An 18,119-nucleotide genomic window follows, 5' to 3' on the forward strand; every position below is an offset into this window, starting at 1 on the left:
ATGGGTGTGGGGACTGGCATCCGGACGGTGGGCTAGACCAGGACTTGGACACTCAGGCCAAGCCACGTCTAGACTAGTAACAATCGGGTGGCTTGATTGAATTCTCTTCCGTTGGAGGAGGCCCCTGTTTACAGAGGGCCTGGAAGCCTTTCAGCCTCTGCACTTCAATTAGCAGAACTGGGACGACGGAACTTGCTTTCCCCCACCCCGCTCTGCTCGGGGAGCATCAGAGGAGATAATATACGAAAAGAGGCTTGGAAATGGCCTAGCGGGGAGGGAGGGCACCCAGAACTGCCCAGGTGCCTGGCACACCCCCCAGGTCTCCCCGTCGACCCCGGCAGCCCCTTCCTCACTTTGTGAGAACTTGTCAGGCTGCAGGGTCAGAACCGGCCGACCCTGAAGGCTGGCGCTTAGTCCTCAGACCTCCCCTCCTTCTCCACCCAATCAAGACCCACCCAAGAACCAATTCCTCCCTGGCTGCACTTAGGGCCTCTGGCTCCCGGTTGGGCTCAGCGTTTGATCTATATAAGTGAATCCAATTTAGCTGATTCATCTCTCGTGTTTAATTTTTATGTTAACAAGGTTATGTAACCGAACATGAGAGGCCAGGGACAGAATGTATAATTTATGAGTGGCGGTTACGGTTTTAAAAGAGTTTCTGAAAAAAACCGGTTGAAAAGCCAAGTCCTCTGACCAGCGTTTTCTCTTAGGAGCCTGGAAAGCTTTCAACTGGGTTTAAATGTAAAATCAAAGCGATTGGCATTTAACAGCCCCTGTTTGAAAGTCAGGGTTGACTAGACCCAGCTGCCAAAAGAGGGTTTCCCAGAGTAAATGTATTTCCGGGGCCTTATCCCTGGGGCAGGAAGGCTACGTGCGTGGAGAGAGACTTCTGTGTCCCTGGGATTTTCCAGAGTTATGCGTCCTGTCCACAGGATTCTGCAGGACAAGGAAGCCCGAGCGTCGTCCCCTGTTTTCTGGGGCTTTGAGCTGCAGCAGGGGAGGGTCCTCTGGGGCCCCTCCTGACCTAGGCCCAGTCTTTCTCACACCCTGAGCCTCCCCCGGCATATGGCGGACGTGTGAGCTTCTCCCAGCGATCCCGGGTTCTGGGAGCTGGATGGCTGTGGCCCCTAGAGAGCTGAGCTGGTCATCACCGTTTCCTGGGTGAGTCACCCTGGCAGGCGGAGGTCGCGACGAATCAAGCTTCATTTCGCTCCTGGATCTGGAGGTTCCGCATCCGAGATGGAGTGGGGGGCAACAGTTGGGCCTCTGGGGAGGAGCCGGTGGCAGACAGTGGCACGACAGGGGCCATGTAAGAGAGGAAGAGGCTGCCTCCTGAGACGGGGTCAGAGGACCTTCAGGGGACTGGCTGCCCTACCACCAGGGGCTCACTGGACAGCGGCCTTGCTTCTTCCTGTCATTGTCCTTGGTTTTTCCCCCACAGATCCCACCTCCCAACATCCCCATGCTGAGGGCCACTCCTGACACATGAGCCCTTGGGGACATGCTCAAGTCACATCTAATCCATGGGCAGGGTGCCCACCCAAGATCCGAGGACCACCACCAAGAGCAGGCCTGGGTCCACACCCCAGGGCCACGACCCCACCCTGGGGGGCTTTGGGCTCCCAGGAGAAAGGGCCCTGGGCTCGCTTCTCTCCCCCAGGCTTTATGGCGCAATGTCCTGAGTGGACGTGCAGATGCCTGAGCCCAGCGCCAGTGGCCCAGCTGAGTGCTGACCAGTGCCCAGAAGGCCCAGGGCACTGCTGGCCCTCTCTCGGGTGAACAGGGGCTCCACACCCCAAGAACAGAGGGCAGGGTCTGGCCTCCAGTCTCCTTCACGGAAGCCACTCCGCAGAGTCCCCAGAGGAGAGCTGCACAGGGACCTCCTGGAGCGGGAGGGTTGTTATGGCAACACATGGCCCTGCGTCTCCAGAGGGGGTCAGCCCAGGCAGCGAGGGAGGTGCTGGGAGGCAGAGGTCACCCTGCAGAGAGCTCAGACCACACGGATCTGCACGTGTGCAACTGGTCAATGGCTGGTGGGGGACCCTTACCCACGGCAGCACCAGGCAGGCTCAAGGACAGTGAGGGGACGGGGTCTTGGCCTGGACTCAAATGGGAACTTACAGTTGCTCCTGCCAGCCTCTGAGCAGGGCTGTGGGCCAGGTGTGGGGACCTCTGCAGTCCCTGTTCCCACAGTAGGGAGCTGTGTGGTGCAGGAGGGGGGTGTAAGTGGGGTGCTGTGGGGTGCAGGTGGGGAGCTGCACAGTGGGGAGCTGTGTGGTGCAGGAGGGGGGTGCAAGTGGGGAGCTGTGGGGTGCAGGAGGGGGTGCACAGTGGGGAGCTGTAGGGTGCAGGAGGGGTGCACAGTGGGGAGCTGTGGGGTGCAGGAGGAGGGACCACATGGTAGGGAGCTGTGGGGTCAGGAATGGGCCAGCATGGAGGCGGGGGACGCTGCCGAGGGCATCACAGGAGAGCGGGCACAGGGATGCCACCCAGCACCCAGTGCAATGGGGCAGGTCTGAGAGCCCTAGGGGGATGTCCACTGGACTCCGTGTGGATGGAGGGAGGATGATGCTGGGGTCCCCGGGGTGAAGGGCCAGCTTTGGGTCCCTGGGGACAGGCAGGAAGAAGGTCTCAGTAGGAGGACCTGGAGCTGCAGGAGCCTTGGACTGACCCTGCCCTGCGACACTCCTGTCCCCCCAACACATCTGTGTGTGGGGTCTTTTCCCAAGGCCACCTCTGCCCCAGCCCCCTGGGCACACAAAGTGGGCAAGGCCTGGTGGCAACGCAGGCTGTCCAGGAGATGTGGCCCCTGGAGCTGGCGTCCACCCTCACGGGCTCATGTGGGTGAGGACCAGGGCCACCGAGCGCTCACCCCAGCCGAGGATGCCCCTGCCACCTCTGGTGTCCTTCAGCACTCAAGGTCATGTCGCATCCACTGATCCTTCCAGCAGCTGCCAGGACGGGGCAGGAGCAGCCAGGTGGCCCTCAGACCTCCTCCCTCTGTGTCCTCGCCCAGCTCCTCACACCCAGGGGTCACGGGAGCACAGCAGCGAGCTGGAGGGGTCCAGTGCCCAGCGCGTGTGGCTGCCAGGACCGCTCCTGCCTCCTTTCTGGGCACAGGCAGCAGGACGAGGCAGGACAAGGCAGGACGAGGGGTCCCCAGGCCAGCTGGGGACAGGGCAGCTGCTGGGTGGGGCGTGAGGCGCAGGTTCTCTTGCCTGCGGGTGCTGGGGCGCGGGGACCACCCTGGCTCTGTGTTGGGTGAAGACCTCGGGACCTCCTGGGCCGTGGCCTTGGAACCTCGGCTGCCTGGGTCCTCACCCATGTTCACGTGCCCAGGTGCTGTCTGCTGCGGCCTCTGGGGGGGCAGCCTGTGGCCATGCTCCTGGCTCAGGGAACAGGGAGAACCAGGTGCCAGAGCAGGTGGTCACTTGGCCTCAGAGGTGCAGCACGGAGCCAGGAGGCAGAGGCAGGCTGGCCACCAGCCTGGAAGGCTGAGGGCCTCGGCAAGGCCAGTGGACAGCTTGGTGGCCCCCGACCCCTGGTGTCCTCAGTGGGGAGGAAGCAGAGCCCAGCAAGACCCTGGGAGGACCAGGAGTCCCTGTGGCCATGGCATGTTGTGTCAAGTGGAAGAACCTCAGAGACCAGGCTGACCCTGGGCCAGGGGCCATGGAGCCGCAGCTGACAAGGGGCCTTGGGACGTGCTGTGTCGAAGTCCATGAGTTCACCAGCATCCCATCCCTCCTCCCCTCTGCCCAACGCTCCTTGGTCTTTAACTTGTTTTAACTTTTTGAATTTGTTTGTATTTATCTATCTGTAATGCAAAAAATAAACGCCAGGCGGCCAGGGCTTGTGTTCTTATTGACCCCTGTAGCCCGGATCAGTTTCTGGCACTTAGTAGGTGCACTTTGTTTGTTGAATGAATGAATGAGAGTCTTTCTGTCTGTAAAGCATCAGTGTCCCCTTCACCTGGTCATGTTTGGGGGCCCCGCGGCCTGTCTCTCTCCCTCTGTCTCCCTGACAGTCAAGACTCATCTGCAAAACGGTCCCTCTGCCTCACCTCCCCCTCCACGTTTCCCGCTCCTCCCCGCACCTTCCATTCCACACACACCTCCCGCAGGGTCATCTGTATAAACATGACCAGACACCAGGTGGCTTCATATAGACACGTTTGTCCCCTCCCAGCTCTGCGGCCACAGGTCACCCTGGCTGAGAGAGCTCATCCTCCCCGCAGCTCCCCGTGGCCCAGGTAGCCCTGGGCTTGTGGCCACCTCACCCCAGTCTCTGTGTCGGTCTCCACAGGCCACCTCCTCCCTGTGTGTCCCTCCTTTTCTCATAGGACGGCAGTGAGAACAGCTGCATCCCCTGATATCAAAGATGACTCCATTTTGACTAATCCACCTGCAAAGAACCTATTTCACAATGAGGCCCATTCTGAGGTGTGAGGTGGAGCTGTCGGCCCACTCTGTCCAGGACGGCCAGCAGCTCCAGCCCAGGCACCCCTTGCCCGGATCCTAGGCCCCTCCCCTCCTCCTCTGTATTGCTTCTCTCTTTTCTGTGGCCTCACCCTCTCCTTCCCCATTGTGACAGGTCCCCTGGCCTCTCTCCTGAACTATTTCCATCAAGGGCTGCACCAGTCCTGTGTCAGTGTCCTCTTGGTCCACTGCCTGCCCCTCTGTGGGAGGCCCTGAGAGCATTTCTGTAGAGTGAGCGTTTCTCGGCTGCACTCTCTCAGGCTCGCCTCCTTCCCACAGCATCAGCCCCAGCCAGAGCCCCAGGAGGGGAACTTCCCACCAGCTTTTCCTGGGGACCGGCTGGCACACTGCTGTCACCTTGATTTGCTGGTTCAGTCCCTGCTAAGGCTCACCCTGGAAGTGGCCCTCTGTGTGGCACGGCAATGTGCTGATTCCTCCTGGGACCGTCTGAACGGAGGTCCCCCTCCCACGTCCAGGGAGGTGGTTTCTGACCAAGATGAGACCCACACAGGCAGCTGGGAAGGGGCCCGGGCAGCGGGCAGAGGTGGACAAGAAAGCACAGGACAGTGCTGGGCACCCAGACCAGGGCTCAAGGGGAGGGTCTGCTTGGAGCCTGGAAATGTCCCTGGGGTGTGGGCTCCTGTGGATGGGGTAGGGGGCTCAGGCCTCATGCTGGTGGGAGGGGACCCAGTGCCCTGTGACCACTGACCAGGGGTCGTGTTCCTGTACAGGTTTGTTCCAATGCCAGTTGGTGGCATTTGCTGCCCTCGATGCCCTCTGCATGGTGGTCTGCTGGCTTGTTGAGGATGGCCACAGAATGCCCCACAGAGGCAGCCCGGCCGGTGCCTGGGGCCACCCAGTCTGCCACCAACACAGGTAACGTGGGGTTGCAGGGGTCGGGGGTCATGACATCTCATGCTGGGAGTCCCCGCGTCCTGGTGGGCTGGGGGTGGGGGACATTGCAGGTCCCACCCTGGTGGTGGGCCTCCAGCAGCCCTGGCCTTTGTGACAGCTCCCCCCGTCCTCTGTGTCCAGGGTCTGACATCCAGAGGATGGGATGTCTGTCCTCTCAGGCCCAACGCTGGCCTCCTTGTCCAACAGGCAGGAGAGCTCTCCTGGGCCTCTGGGGCAGTCAGAACTGGGCCAGGGGGAGCACCCAGCACCAGGTGGCGATGGAGCCCTTGGGGTGCCCGATCCGCCCCTCCCCAGCGTCTCATTCCTTCTCTGCTCAGTTTGGGGACACAGCAGGCGTGACACCAAGATGGGTGACTCGGGTTTCCTGCTCTCTTCCTTGCCTCTGCCACGGGAGACACCTCAACTCCAAGGATGAAGGTGGGAGGCTGGTGGCAGGAGCCGGGGGCAGCACCCGCGCACGCTGTCTCTGCTCGGAGCTCCTTCTCGCCTCCCGCTCGGGCAGCCCCATCCCTGGGCTCCTGCCCCTCTCCAGTCTTCCAGTGAGAGTGGGTGACCCTTGCCTGCTTCTGCCCACTGGGAATGAACGCCTGTCCATGCACAAAGCCCAAGAGAGTCCCTGCCGCTCCCTGCTCGGGCTCCTCGCGGGGCAGGCGGGGCGAGGCCATAGGCACCTTTTCCTCCTCCTGCCCTGGTGGTGGGGTGCTCCATGATGGTGGGAGAAACCAGGGGAAAGGAGAGGGTGTGGTCAGTGGGTGTGCCCCTAACCAACCAGCTCCCTGAGAGGGATGCCCGTGGTCCCTGGCAGCCCCTCTCCACCTCTGCAGGTCCTCTTCCATGGACTTCAAAACTGCAGACGGAAAGTACTCAGAAAAACATCTTGTCTCTCCCTAAGCAGAACCCGGGGCAGGGACTATTTACGTAGCGTTTACACACATTGGGGCTTGTAAAAAATCCAGAGAAGGTTCAAAGCATCGGGAGGCCATGCACGGCCATCTGCAAATCACCACTATTTTATGAGCAACTCAACCCCAGATTAGTGCTCTATCACTGAACCACATCTCCAACCTGAATACGGAACACTTTTAATAATTTTCTGGTGTCCCCCTTCCTGGCCCCCAAATCTCCACAGTGCAGGGTGGATTTTCAACAGAGAACTGAGTAAGCACCTGATCCTCCGTGAAGCCTAGAGCTGGAGGCACTGACCTGACTGAATGGTGGCATCAGCCACTGTGGCCATCAGGCTGCGATTATGATCAGCGTGTCAAACCTAATGGCAAAAGCAAAGTCCATTAAGAATCAAGTGAGAGGCATGTCAAGCTCAGGCTCTGATGGATCCCCAGAAAACTGAACCAACAGCTTATGTGAGATAACTAGCCAGTGCTAAAATTCATTTCTGGAACTTTTAGGTCACTGCATGGGAAGCAAAAAACACTAGGCTTGAACCATCCCATGATCATCCATTGGCTGCTCTGAGTCACCTGCAGAGATGCAGGAATCACTAACCCACATCACTTTGCCTTCCACAAAAGTCTATACTCGTGAAGAACATTTTTATTTTTCTATTTTTTGGGCACCAGAAATTTAACCAGGGGGTGCTTTACCACTGAGCCACATCCTCAGCCTCTTTTTTTTTCTCCATATTTTATTTAGAGACAGGGTCTCGCTGAGTTTCTTAGGGCCTTGCTAAGTTGCTGAAGTTGGCTTTGAATTCACCATCCTCCTGCCTCGGCTTCCCAAGACACTGGGACCACAGGTGTGCACCACTGTGCCCATCCGGTGAAGAATACTTGCAGAATGCACAGTAGGTCTTTCCTGGTATTAATTTTACTATGTGCATTACGACTTAATGGAAGTAGAATTCATCGTGCCATGACTTTCCTGACAGTGGTGCTAAAGGAGAAGAAAACACCGACCAGGTCCCCCCCCCCAGCCACGTGCACTTTGGGAGAAGTTTCCTGGCACTAAGAGCAGTGGTCACTGGGGTCAGACCCCGCCTAGCTGTGCACCACCAAAGTCAGCCTGTGGCTTGCATCTCTGTGCCCTGCAGAGCTCGACACACAGCAGCTCAAGACGCACCGGCTGGCACACAGCACCAGGGCCGAGGGTGGAGACCAGTGGCCTGGAGAAGGGAAGGCTCGTGGGAGACATGTCCACCGCTCAGGGGAGGGCTGGCCAACAGCCCGCTGGTCAGCCACACAGGCTGAGTTTCTGACAGTGAGGTTAGGGAGCGGGCCAAGGAAGCTGCCAAAGGAAATGCCTCCTTGGCCATGATGTTCTAGGATGCCTGGCCTTCATCCCTAGTCTCATGACCTGAACGCCTAAGAGCCCTGTCCCTCCAGCGATAAGTGACAGAGGTGGAAGGAGCATCCTTCGCTATTCATCACAAGCCCTTTTTCAACCCCACCTGAGCTTAATGAGGTCGCCCTGGGAAAGCCCCTCAGGATGGGGATGTGAATCCACAGGGGAACCTACCAGGGGATCAGAGAGCTAGAACTTCCAGCCCCACCCTCATCCTTGCCCCCTACCTCTGGGGAGGGCAGAGGGGCTGAAGATTGGGTCGATGACCAATGGCCAATGTGTAATCCGTCATGCACACATAACGAAGCCTCCACAAAAAAAACAATAGTGTTGGGGGAGCTTCTGGGTTACTGAGGGGCATGGAAGGGCACACCTGGAGAGGGTATGGGAGCTGCGCACCCCTTTTCCTGCACCCTGTACCTCTCAGTCTGGCTGACCTGAGCTGTACCCTTGTACAACAACCAGAAATCTAGTAACCGAAGTGTTTTTCTGGTCACCTCTGATTTATAGGCGATCAGTCAGCAGCACAGGTGTTAATGTGGACATGCAGTTGGTGTCTGGAGAGAGGACAGTCTTGGGGACTGTCCTCAGTCTTGGCTCAGCCCTCAACCTGTGGTATTTGATACTAACTGTGGACAAATTGTGTCCAAATTTGATTGAATTGCAGGACACAAAATTGACGACCAGAGAGTTGGACAGTTGGTAGGTGTGAGAAAAAATAACACATACTTGGTGTCAGAAGTATTGTGAGTGACCATAGGTGGGATAGGGGTGGATCACCAGGTTGGACAGGGCAGAGTGGGGGGAAGGGAGGGGCTGGGAATGGGAAAGACAGTAGAAGGAATCGGATGTAACTTTCCTAAGTTCATATATGCATACACGACCAGTGGAACTCCATACCACCAAGTTCAACTACAAGAATGGGAGTTTATACTCCATGTATGTATAGGTCCAAATACACTGTACTGTCATTTATAACTAAAAAGAACAAAAATTTTTTTTAAAAAAAGAAGTATTGTGAGAAAGTAGAGAAAAACATTGGGCTTCCTTCTTTTAAAGATCCTTCCCAACTCCAGGATGTCAAGGTCTGTGGTTCTCATTTTAATTAGACAGTTCAAATTGACTTTGGGAAGTTCGGCCTTTACCCACACAGAGGGTTCCCCTCCAAGAGCTCATTATAAGATGCCTCTACACAGGTGGAGCTTGGAGACCTGCAGCCATGTCTCTGAACTGTGACAGGAAGTCCCCTGTCCCCTCCCTAGGACACACACTCACCAGTTCCAGAACTGCTTCCTTTCAAAATAGGCTCTGGGCTCATGCGTGTACAACTTCAGGAGGATCTCAAGAACTACAGAGAAAGGAAAAGCCACTCGGCTAGGAGATGAAGGGGTTCTTCTCATCCAGGGCAATTAACATGGCGTTGATTAGAATGACGACATCATAAACCCAGACAAAGATCCTGCCTTGGGGGGAGAGAGAGACCCTGTCACCCGCATTTCAGCGAAACGAGTGCGATCCTCTTTAGGGCCCTACCGGAGAGACTTTATTTCTCAGCATCCCCAACACACACCACTCCTCACCCAGGAAGGTTCTAGCAGAGCTGGAATTCATCTGCCTCTGCTACCCTGGTGCAGCCTTCCTTTCCCAAGAGGAACCAAGGAGGGAGAGAGGTGCAGCTTCCCCAGGCTCCCCTAGGGGGCAGCACCTGGGTCAGATGAAAGCTGAGGCAGAATCAGGGGGCAGGGAGGTGGTTAGGGTTTGGTCCAGGATGTCCCCAGGAAAAATCGCAGCCTTAAATAAGAGAGCTTCAGAAAACCTACTCCCCATGCACACCTTCCAGGTCTAGCTTCCTAAGTTTGGAGACAAAGTGGGTGAACAAGCCAGCCTGCCAGCCCCGCTTCAGCTCCCCCTCCCAGCTCCTGCACAGCTGCCCCAGGTGTTCAGGTGCCCCAGGGAGCCTGCCATACGCACAGGTAGGGGACAGCATGGAGAGGCCACCCTAGTGTCCTCCCCTGTGAGGAGCACTTCTGTGATTCAAGATTGGAATTGACAGAAAAGAGTCTCCGTGTAAAGATCTTTGATAAATTCCAAATGCAGGCAGCTAACAGGGACATTCACCTGTCTCAGGGGCTTCGGAGCCATTTGCTTTTATGAAACATTAAATGTAAAGAAAACAAGAGGCCACTATGGCTGAGAATAGGCCGCACACGTTAAAAGGAAGGCCTTAAACCAGGATAAATGGCTCTTTCCAGAGGCCATCGGCTAGAAAATTAAGGGATACACAGTCCTCCTTTAGCAGTTATCCCAACAAAGCTGACTCATCAGTCCTGACCATAATTCACAGAATCAAAGTGCCAGGTTTGTGTCAACTTCGTGTTTATGCTGGTGGGGCCAGGACCTCCTGAATTCAGAGAGGGGTCAGCTTCCCTGGCTCAGGGGAAGGTTATGGTTGCATGTTGCCTAATGCAAGTTATTGAGTTGAAGTTGCATTTGTTAATTCTAAAATATGGAAGGAAGTATGGTGTTTGGTCCACTTGAGGATTCACTCAATAGAGTATCAGACTTTGTTTCTTTTTTGTGGCACTGTGGAAATGTGAATGAGAACAAGTTGGTGACATCTTTCAGGTGGAAGCATTGTCCGAGGACGCACTCATCAAGTTGGCCAAGAAGCCATTTTGTGAAGCCCCTGTTGTCTCAAGGCTTTTGACGATGAATTCATGTGTGGAGACGGTAATTCTTCATGGACCTTTGCATTTGGTGAGTCACGGAACGTATCTGAGTAGATCATCATTTACCAACATGTCCACAATAATCTCACATATTATGCATAACAGGTCATGGCTGGGTAAATATTACCATTTCCTTATTTGCTTTTAAGAAAAGTAATAATGACATTATATTTTCTCCTTTTTTTGCCTTGAAGTATGTCAGTGTCTTAACCAAGCATGATTGTTGGTAGGTAGGCTAGCAAGAAATTGAACTCAGGGATTTTACTGTCATGTAAATCTATTGTTTTTCATTGATTTCTATTAATATATCCAGGTTGGCATCCATTACCTTTTAAGCATTTCACTTTCCCAATTGTGGGCACCCTGACAGCCCTCAACCTTCTGTAAGCACAGACAACTCTATAAGGAACCTGAGGATAAATTTCCCTGTGCATGTCCCCTTGTGAAACTGCTTAAGCACCACCTGGTTTACACACAGGTGGCATTTCTAGATCAAAGTGTGCATGTTTACTTCTTTGACTAAGCACTTCCAGGTGGCTCTTCTGAATAGCTCTACCTGTGGCCAGGATTGTACTATCTAGCTTTCTAACTTTTGCATGTGGAGTAGATACATAGTGGGAGCACACTGTTTTTGTTGGTATTTTTCTTGGTATCTATTCTGATGCTTTTCACTGGGGGATTTTCTCCTGTGAAAATGGGCTTCCTCTGGATGCCTCTGCCCGTTCCTCTACTTGACCTTATTTTCTTCTTCTTTTTAAAAATTTTTCAATGTGACTTTTTTATTTTAGTTTTATTAAAGACATTGTCCTTTGCTTGCATAGTCTATACCTAAACACTAATCCTTGCTCCAAGGCCCAGCTTGCTCTCAGCTGCCCCGGGAGGGGAACGGTCTTTGGTGATAGCCAAGAGACACCCCTGTAGGGGGCACAAGTGCTCTGGCCCTCTGGTGTCTTGTCAGCAGTGCTTCCCATGCTCACAGAGGGTTTCAGACATTATAAAATTGAATGAGTTCATTCAGAAATTAGAAGTTCTATTGAAAGATATTTGCATGAGCCAAATAAAACCTATTTCTAGGCATCCTGGTGAAGACAAGGTTTTATCTTTATGTCTATGTTTTTTTCTATGTTTTGTTGTTGTTGTTAGAATGAAATTCATATGTTGCCAGACCATTCTAGCAGATGTGTAACTAGATGCCATTTAAATTACCCACTTTTAAATGGTAGACATTTTTTTAATGAACACTGCCCGTCTGCACCTTTTTTAAAAACAGGACTGGGCTGAGAAGCCCAAATACCAATGGTTAGCTGGAACATATTTTTCATTTGGCCTGTCAGTATTCCCTGAGGTCATCTGTGCAATCAGCTTCGTTACTCCTGCTCCCTCACTGGATTTCATAGAAACCATATGCTATGTATGAATCAGAGACACCAATCCCTGATTAGATGCTACCCTACTTTCCAGAAAAGACTGGGCACACCATGAGTTGCACAATGATGGGACCAGGGTCCAAAGGCTGCTGAGAGGGAAGGACTGGTTGTGAATGCATTTTTGAAGGCTCCAAGCTGGAACTCTAGAGGCACCAAGCAGGGCAGATGCTGGTGGGGGTATTTGGGTACTTGTTGGTGAACACATGCACACCTGAGATGGGTAGGCATGGAGGAGAAATCAGCAGCCCATAGGGCTTTTGAAAGTGGTCTTATGTGAAAAGAGGCTCAGGTATGGGCACAGGAAATGACATCATTGCCTTGACAATGGATCAAACAGAACATGGAACCCTGGTATCCAGGCACCCATTTAACTGACCGAGCTCATTTAGTTGGAGAAACTGGAGTGAGAAGGATGTTCCCCTGTCCTTGCAAACAATGCCGAGCCTCAGGCTCCCAGGAATCTCAGGGGGGCCAACTAACCCTTTTGTGGATACACTGGGTGAGGCTTCATCTTAGACGCCAGATCCTCTGGCAATTGTCGCAGAGGAGCTCAAGACTAACAGTGAGTAGCACAGGGCAGGTGAGCCCAGCAGGCCCTCTAGTCTAATCCCTGATGAATAGCCCAGGACTCCTATTCTGACTGTGTGTGTGTGTGTGTATGTGTGTGTGTGTGTGTGTGTGTGTGTGTGTGTGTGTGTGTGTGTTTGTACTGATGGGAACTGTCCCATTGTGCTTTGACTCTAGTGTATTGGCACAAGTCATTTTTCTGTTTGTCACCATTTCCATTTTGAACCAACCATTCTTGGTCCCAACCCAGGGTGAAAATGATGAGAACACGGAGGAGCCCTTCAGGGTACAGAGCCTTGAACCTTACAGGCAGGACCAGCTTAGGAATGAGCTCCTGCCTGTCATTTGTGGGAGGAACCTACATTTCAGCAGCAACATGGGGTTAATCTCCTGGGATTCCATCCCCACCCAGCAGGTGCTGGATCTCTTGTTCCCAAGGTAAGCACCAGACCACCAAGCCCAAGTGTGTAGCCCCCTCATGCCTGGGTCTTGGGGCTGCCATGTACCTCTCAGAGACCCAAAGGTTTGTGATACCTAATGAGATAGAGGACCACACTCATAGTGGAATGTCAGCCCCGAATGGGACGAGTCCTGGAGGTGCCTGCCACAGCCTTACAAGGGGAGTGAACTTTCCCTCTTAGGCAGAGAAACCATCCTGACTCCAGCTGATCCACAGAGGTCTGTGGAGGAGTCCCCACACACCTGGCACCACAGCTCAATGGTGTGCACTGAGCTCATTCCCAGGTGGACTCAGCGAGGCCAGGTGGTCTTTCTGGTGTGATATTGGCTTCTTGAAGAACGTAGATCTGTGCCAGAGGCGTCTCAAAACTCGGGCCTTGGAAAAGCACTTTTGGGTTAATAAAGACATGTTAGTATACATAGTGGGACAGAGCGTCCTAGCTGGGACATAGCTGGACAGGGGCTTTGGACATGGAAGCTCCCACACCCAGAGAGATGTGGGAATCAGCAGTTTGGGCTCATTCACTGATGAACATGGAGAAAGCACCCACTGTGTGAAAACACGTTTCCAGTCACATTTCATAATTCAGTGAAAAATGGAGTGCAAATGACCACCATTGTGTCCCTTTTCATGGGGGTCAGCCTCAAACCTCAGGTGCCATGAGTACATATCCTACATGTGACTGCATCCCTGACTCCATGAGGCATAACTGCACGTTGTCCTCTTCAGTGACTATGGTGGACCCCTGGACCAACTTCAACATAGAATGGGCTTGGGGTCAAGAGGGTGGGCTCCTGTTTCCAGAATAGGGACCTGCAAGGTGATTTGACTTGGGAAGGCTGAGGAAAGACTGCTCTCCCCAATTCTGTGTTCTGCCTGCAGTGTAAGGTGTGGGGCTTCAACAGTAGGAGGGGTAAGGCGGGGAGTTGTAGGTAGTCATGGTCCACTGGGGAAACCCCTGGGACAATGGATCCCCCCACACCACACCTCCCTGTCCTCCCCCAGGGCCACAGAGATGTGGTCTGCACTCATGGGAAAAGAGAGGTCCACCGCTACTCAGGGGCACTCAGTGAGAGCTCACAGAGAATGAGGTAGCATTGCAGCCCACGCCAGGGGAGGAGGTGTCTCTTGAGCCCTGAGAAGAGTGGGCAGGAGGACAGACACTCCTGGAAGGTGCATTCCAGGTTGGAGAGCACGTAGCCAAGAGGAAGAAGAGTGTCAGGCCTGCCCAGAGGAGGGGAGAGCTGGTCATACCATGGATCTAACGCTCCTTCGTTGAAGGTTCTTTGCCTGTGGCAACCTGTCCTGTCCCTGCCTGTACAGCCACTGTGTCTCGTCTGAGGTGGACTGGTGTGTTCAGAACCAGGGACAGTTCAGAAGTGTAGGGTCAGAGGTTTTCTCTGGAGGCCATGGCGAAGGCAAGGCCAGGGTTTTGCTGACTCCACACCTGCCTCCCCACAGTGCCTCACCTTCCTTCCTGGGGACCTGGATTAACTTCTACACCGAGGCTTCCCATCAGCCTCCAGGCTCTCTGAGTCTGCAGCAGCTGCTGCCATATATGGGGCTCTTGCTGGTTGGTTTGTACCTGGAGCATCAAACATACCACCTCCTGGCCACAACTGAAGATGGCATATCAAGCCAGGCAGCGCCTGAGAGCCAGGCGGACCGGGGTGAGTACCTAAGGGTATATGAGGAAAGGTCCAACTGTTGTTCCACTGCAGGGAGTCTGTATGCCTGGTGTTGGGCTGGAAATTAGGATAAGCCTTTGTCCATTCAGGAAGTGACCCCAGTCTGCAAAGAGGTCCTGTGTGGGCTAAGGGCCTGAGTTCTTCCTGGCAGCAGGGGTATTGTCTGTCTGTGGGAAGGTCAGGGAAAGGCAGTCATGTTGGCATCTTTTCTCCTCTAGCTACAAGCTCAGTTCCTGTATCGGCTCCTCAGCCAACCCCAGAGCCAGAGCCTTCTCCCAGGGAAGGGGCAGAGCCGGAGTCCAGGACATCAGGGGTCTCCACTCGGTACTCCCCACGGCCCCAGTACAACAGGCGGGTGAGAGGCAGGTGCCTCATTCACGTCTACCTGGAAAATGAAAGGACAACACAGTATAAGAGCATCCTGGTGAGTCTTCGAGCAGGGGAGTCTCCTGGGAGCCCACAGTGGGGAAGACCGAGTCCACAGCAAACACCTTGGACTAGGCCTGTCTTCTTGGACTAGAGCTTCTGGAAGGTCAGGAAGGAGAGCATAAAATGAGGAAGAGGGAGGCAGGAGAGCAGCAGCATGCCAGGTCTGGGTGCGAGTGGGCCTGCGTGTTTGGGGGTGTGCAGGTCAGAAGTGCAGGAGTGAGTGCTGGGTTCAGAGGAGGTCAGAGAAATATCGAGGGTACAGGCCATCCTCTACTGACCTTGGTATTGAGGAGAAGTATATTGAACCGTGGAGGTTGAAGCAGAGGAGTTGGCAGTCATTTTCTTGTGTGTGGGAGGGGATATGTTGCTGGTTGAAGGGAAGGGAGCCATTGTAGAATGATTAGGGTGGATAGGTGTGGGTCACAGACAACTGGGGGCCTTGGAGGGGCCCATTAGTGTCCTAGTTTGCATGTATGTGAATAGAGATTTAGCGGCTCTCTCTGCAGAATTTTCCTGGGTGTGGAGTATCCATCATGAGACTCTGGTGTCCACCTCCAGGGGAGCCATGTTGAACCACGGCACCTGCTGAGACCAAACCTCCTGACACCCCAGCAAGCACTGACACTCTCGAGCCCAGCAGCTTCCATGCCTATCATTAAAGAGTCCTAGTGTGTGTTGTGCCCTGGCTGTCAGGACCAAAACACCTAGGGTTTGTGCCTGGTCCACACAAAAATGCAGCTGCATCCCAGACCAGAGCAGGGATATGGAAGTGCACTGGACCATTCCTCCCATCTTGATGGGAGTAGAGTGTGTCTGTACAAAGCCTTTTGGTCCTTATTCCCTTGTCCCTGTAGGGCATAGCAGGTTGAAGCAAACTCTTGTACCAAGATTGGACTAGAGGCTCATAGGAAGACCCCACATGATCACATGAAGGCCTCAGGTAGCAGGGTAACAAGATTGTGCCCTTGTGTTGAGAGCTCTCTTGTCTCTGATTGTCCTTGAGCACTGTCCTCTGGGTAGCTACTCCCAAATTCCCTCTCTGATGAGCCTTCTCCAACCCTGCTCAGGTGACCTGCCAGGACAGCACTCAAGTCATCATCCGCAGGGCCTTAGATGCACACTTGCTCCAGCAGGAGGATCCAGAAAACTACGAACTTCTGCAAATTGTCTCGAACCATCAGAGTAAGTGGAACCATCAGAGGGTAGGGAGCAGTGAGTCACAGTGGGCTCAGGATAACTGGGAGCCAAAACACAGTGTGCATTGACCCAATGCCCAGGAAGAGTATGGTGGGACTTGTGCACAAAACAAAGTGTAATGATGGGGCATAAATCTGCAGGTTCTTCATGTTCTCCAGGGGCTGTGGACCTGCCTATCATGTGTTCTTTCCTTGGCCTGAGGAGGCATTGCAAAGCTATTATCCACAAGGGGCCAAGAACACAGGCTTCTTTGTCTTGTGTTAAAGAAGACAGACAACCACAGGATGCCTACTTTGGCAGCCTTTCCTGACCTAGACAAGTACATGAGAAAAGCAGTTCAATGAACAATCATTTCTGGCTTCCAATCTTTCTATTCCTTGCAAACTGAGTCCACTTAGGACCAGAGGCCATTTCTAGAGAGAAGTGTGTGGTAGAATAGAACCCTTCACAGCTTGTAAACCCTTCTTGGAGAGAGAGAGGGGGGGAGGGAGGGAGGAAAGAAGAAGGAGGAGGAGGAGGAGGAGGAGGGGGAGGAAGAGGAGGACGAGGAGGAGGACGAGGAGGAGGACGAGGAGGAGGAGAAGGAGGAATAGAAAAATGGAAATAAGTTGAAGGAAGAGACCATGAATAAGAAGGTCAAGATGACTATTAGAAGAAGCATGAGGAGAAGATGAAGAAGAACAAGAACAAGAAGGAGAAACACAAGCCAAACAAGAAGTATAACAATAAATTGATTAAAAATGTGAATGAGAATTATACTCATGAGGAGGAAATGCAGAAGTGGGGAACTCAAGAGAAATATATTGCTCTGGATGGCACAGCCCTGCTGTGGACATCCTCCACCCACGCTCAACACACCTGCAAACCACACCCTCAAATTAGTGTAGCTTTGTATGAGTGGATGAATCCACTGGCAAGGTGGAGGCACCCACCATCAAGTGCTTTTCCCCAAACCCACCTGTGATCATTGCTGCAGTGGGGAGAAAACCTTGAACACATGAGTCTTTGGGGACCAATCCAGATACAAAGTCTAGCTGTTTGTCTTTGGTGGGTCCAACATGAACTGAGAGGGTCTGGGGTACAAGGGGCTATTTCCTTGAAAGGTGTTCCTGTAGTGGACCTCCTGTGCATAGAGGGTCCTCAGGTCCTCAGGAGTCTTTGGTGGAACAGTAGCTGGATTCGGGGGCTCTCAGGTCTGTGTGTGAGACCTGAGCTGGCAGAGGTTCTCAGTTGTGGGGGATGTTGGGTAGTATATTCCTTGATTGTCACCTACCACGCCTCTGCCCCTGCCTCTCCAGAGCTGAGGATCCCTGCTGATGGGAAAGTATATTACGACCTGGATGGAGGAGTGGATTATAACTTTATTCTTCGGGAAACAGCTGCCAGCAAGTCGTTGACGGTCAAGCCAAATGAGGTAAACAGCCACCTTCTTCAGTCTTTATTCCTGGTGCCACTCCACATCCTCCAAGGGGACAAGAACCTCAGGTTCTGGATGGATGTTGTAGAATGCCCACAGAACCAACTGCCAGGCTGGGTGGGGTGCAGTTGCTGGGCTTTGCTGATGTTGTCATCCCCCACAGTTCTTGGAGCCTTCTGTGGCAGTGGCATCCAGGACCCCAGCAGCTGTGAGCAGCAGCTCTACAGCGGCTGCAGGATCATTGCCCCAGGCCACCCAAAGCAATGAGTGCTGCATGAGAAAAGTCACCAGTAGCAGCTCCTCACTGCTTCACTCCAGCGAGCAGGTGGAAGACAGCCACTTTGTTCACGTCCTCCTAGAGGGACAGAGCCTGAGGGAGACAAAGTGCATACTGGTAAGCCTGACAGCAGGGCTGCCTCTGGGTGTCCACACAGCGGAAGGCAGGAGACACAGCCAACCCTGGGGCTATGGTGGGAAATAAAGAAGAGAGAGGTCTGTCTTAAGGGCTTGACCTGAG

General features: G+C 53.7%; 1 protein-coding gene and 1 long non-coding RNA gene across 2 annotated transcripts; both read left to right on the forward strand.

The window, feature by feature from the left end:
- Positions 1-927: 927 nt before the first annotated feature.
- LOC144369561 (uncharacterized) lies at positions 928-15,089 on the forward strand. Its single transcript, XM_078029798.1, has 6 exons — positions 928-1,161; positions 5,207-5,351; positions 10,314-10,445; positions 12,662-12,849; positions 14,333-14,541; positions 14,778-15,089. The coding sequence occupies exons 3-6, from the start codon at positions 10,398-10,400 to the stop codon at positions 15,077-15,079; spliced, it is 747 nt and encodes a 248-aa protein (XP_077885924.1). The 5' UTR covers positions 928-1,161; positions 5,207-5,351; positions 10,314-10,397; the 3' UTR covers positions 15,080-15,089.
- Positions 15,090-15,432: 343 nt separating this feature from the next.
- Positions 15,433-17,835, forward strand: LOC144369562 (uncharacterized). Its single transcript, XR_013429348.1, has 3 exons — positions 15,433-16,170; positions 17,484-17,599; positions 17,766-17,835. It is a non-coding gene; the product is annotated as an uncharacterized LOC144369562 (long non-coding RNA).
- The last annotated feature ends 284 nt before the right edge of the window (positions 17,836-18,119 follow it).

The sequence above is a fragment of the Ictidomys tridecemlineatus genome, chromosome 12, assembly GCF_052094955.1.
Source record: "Ictidomys tridecemlineatus isolate mIctTri1 chromosome 12, mIctTri1.hap1, whole genome shotgun sequence".
NCBI classification, from domain to species: Eukaryota; Metazoa; Chordata; class Mammalia; order Rodentia; family Sciuridae; genus Ictidomys; species Ictidomys tridecemlineatus.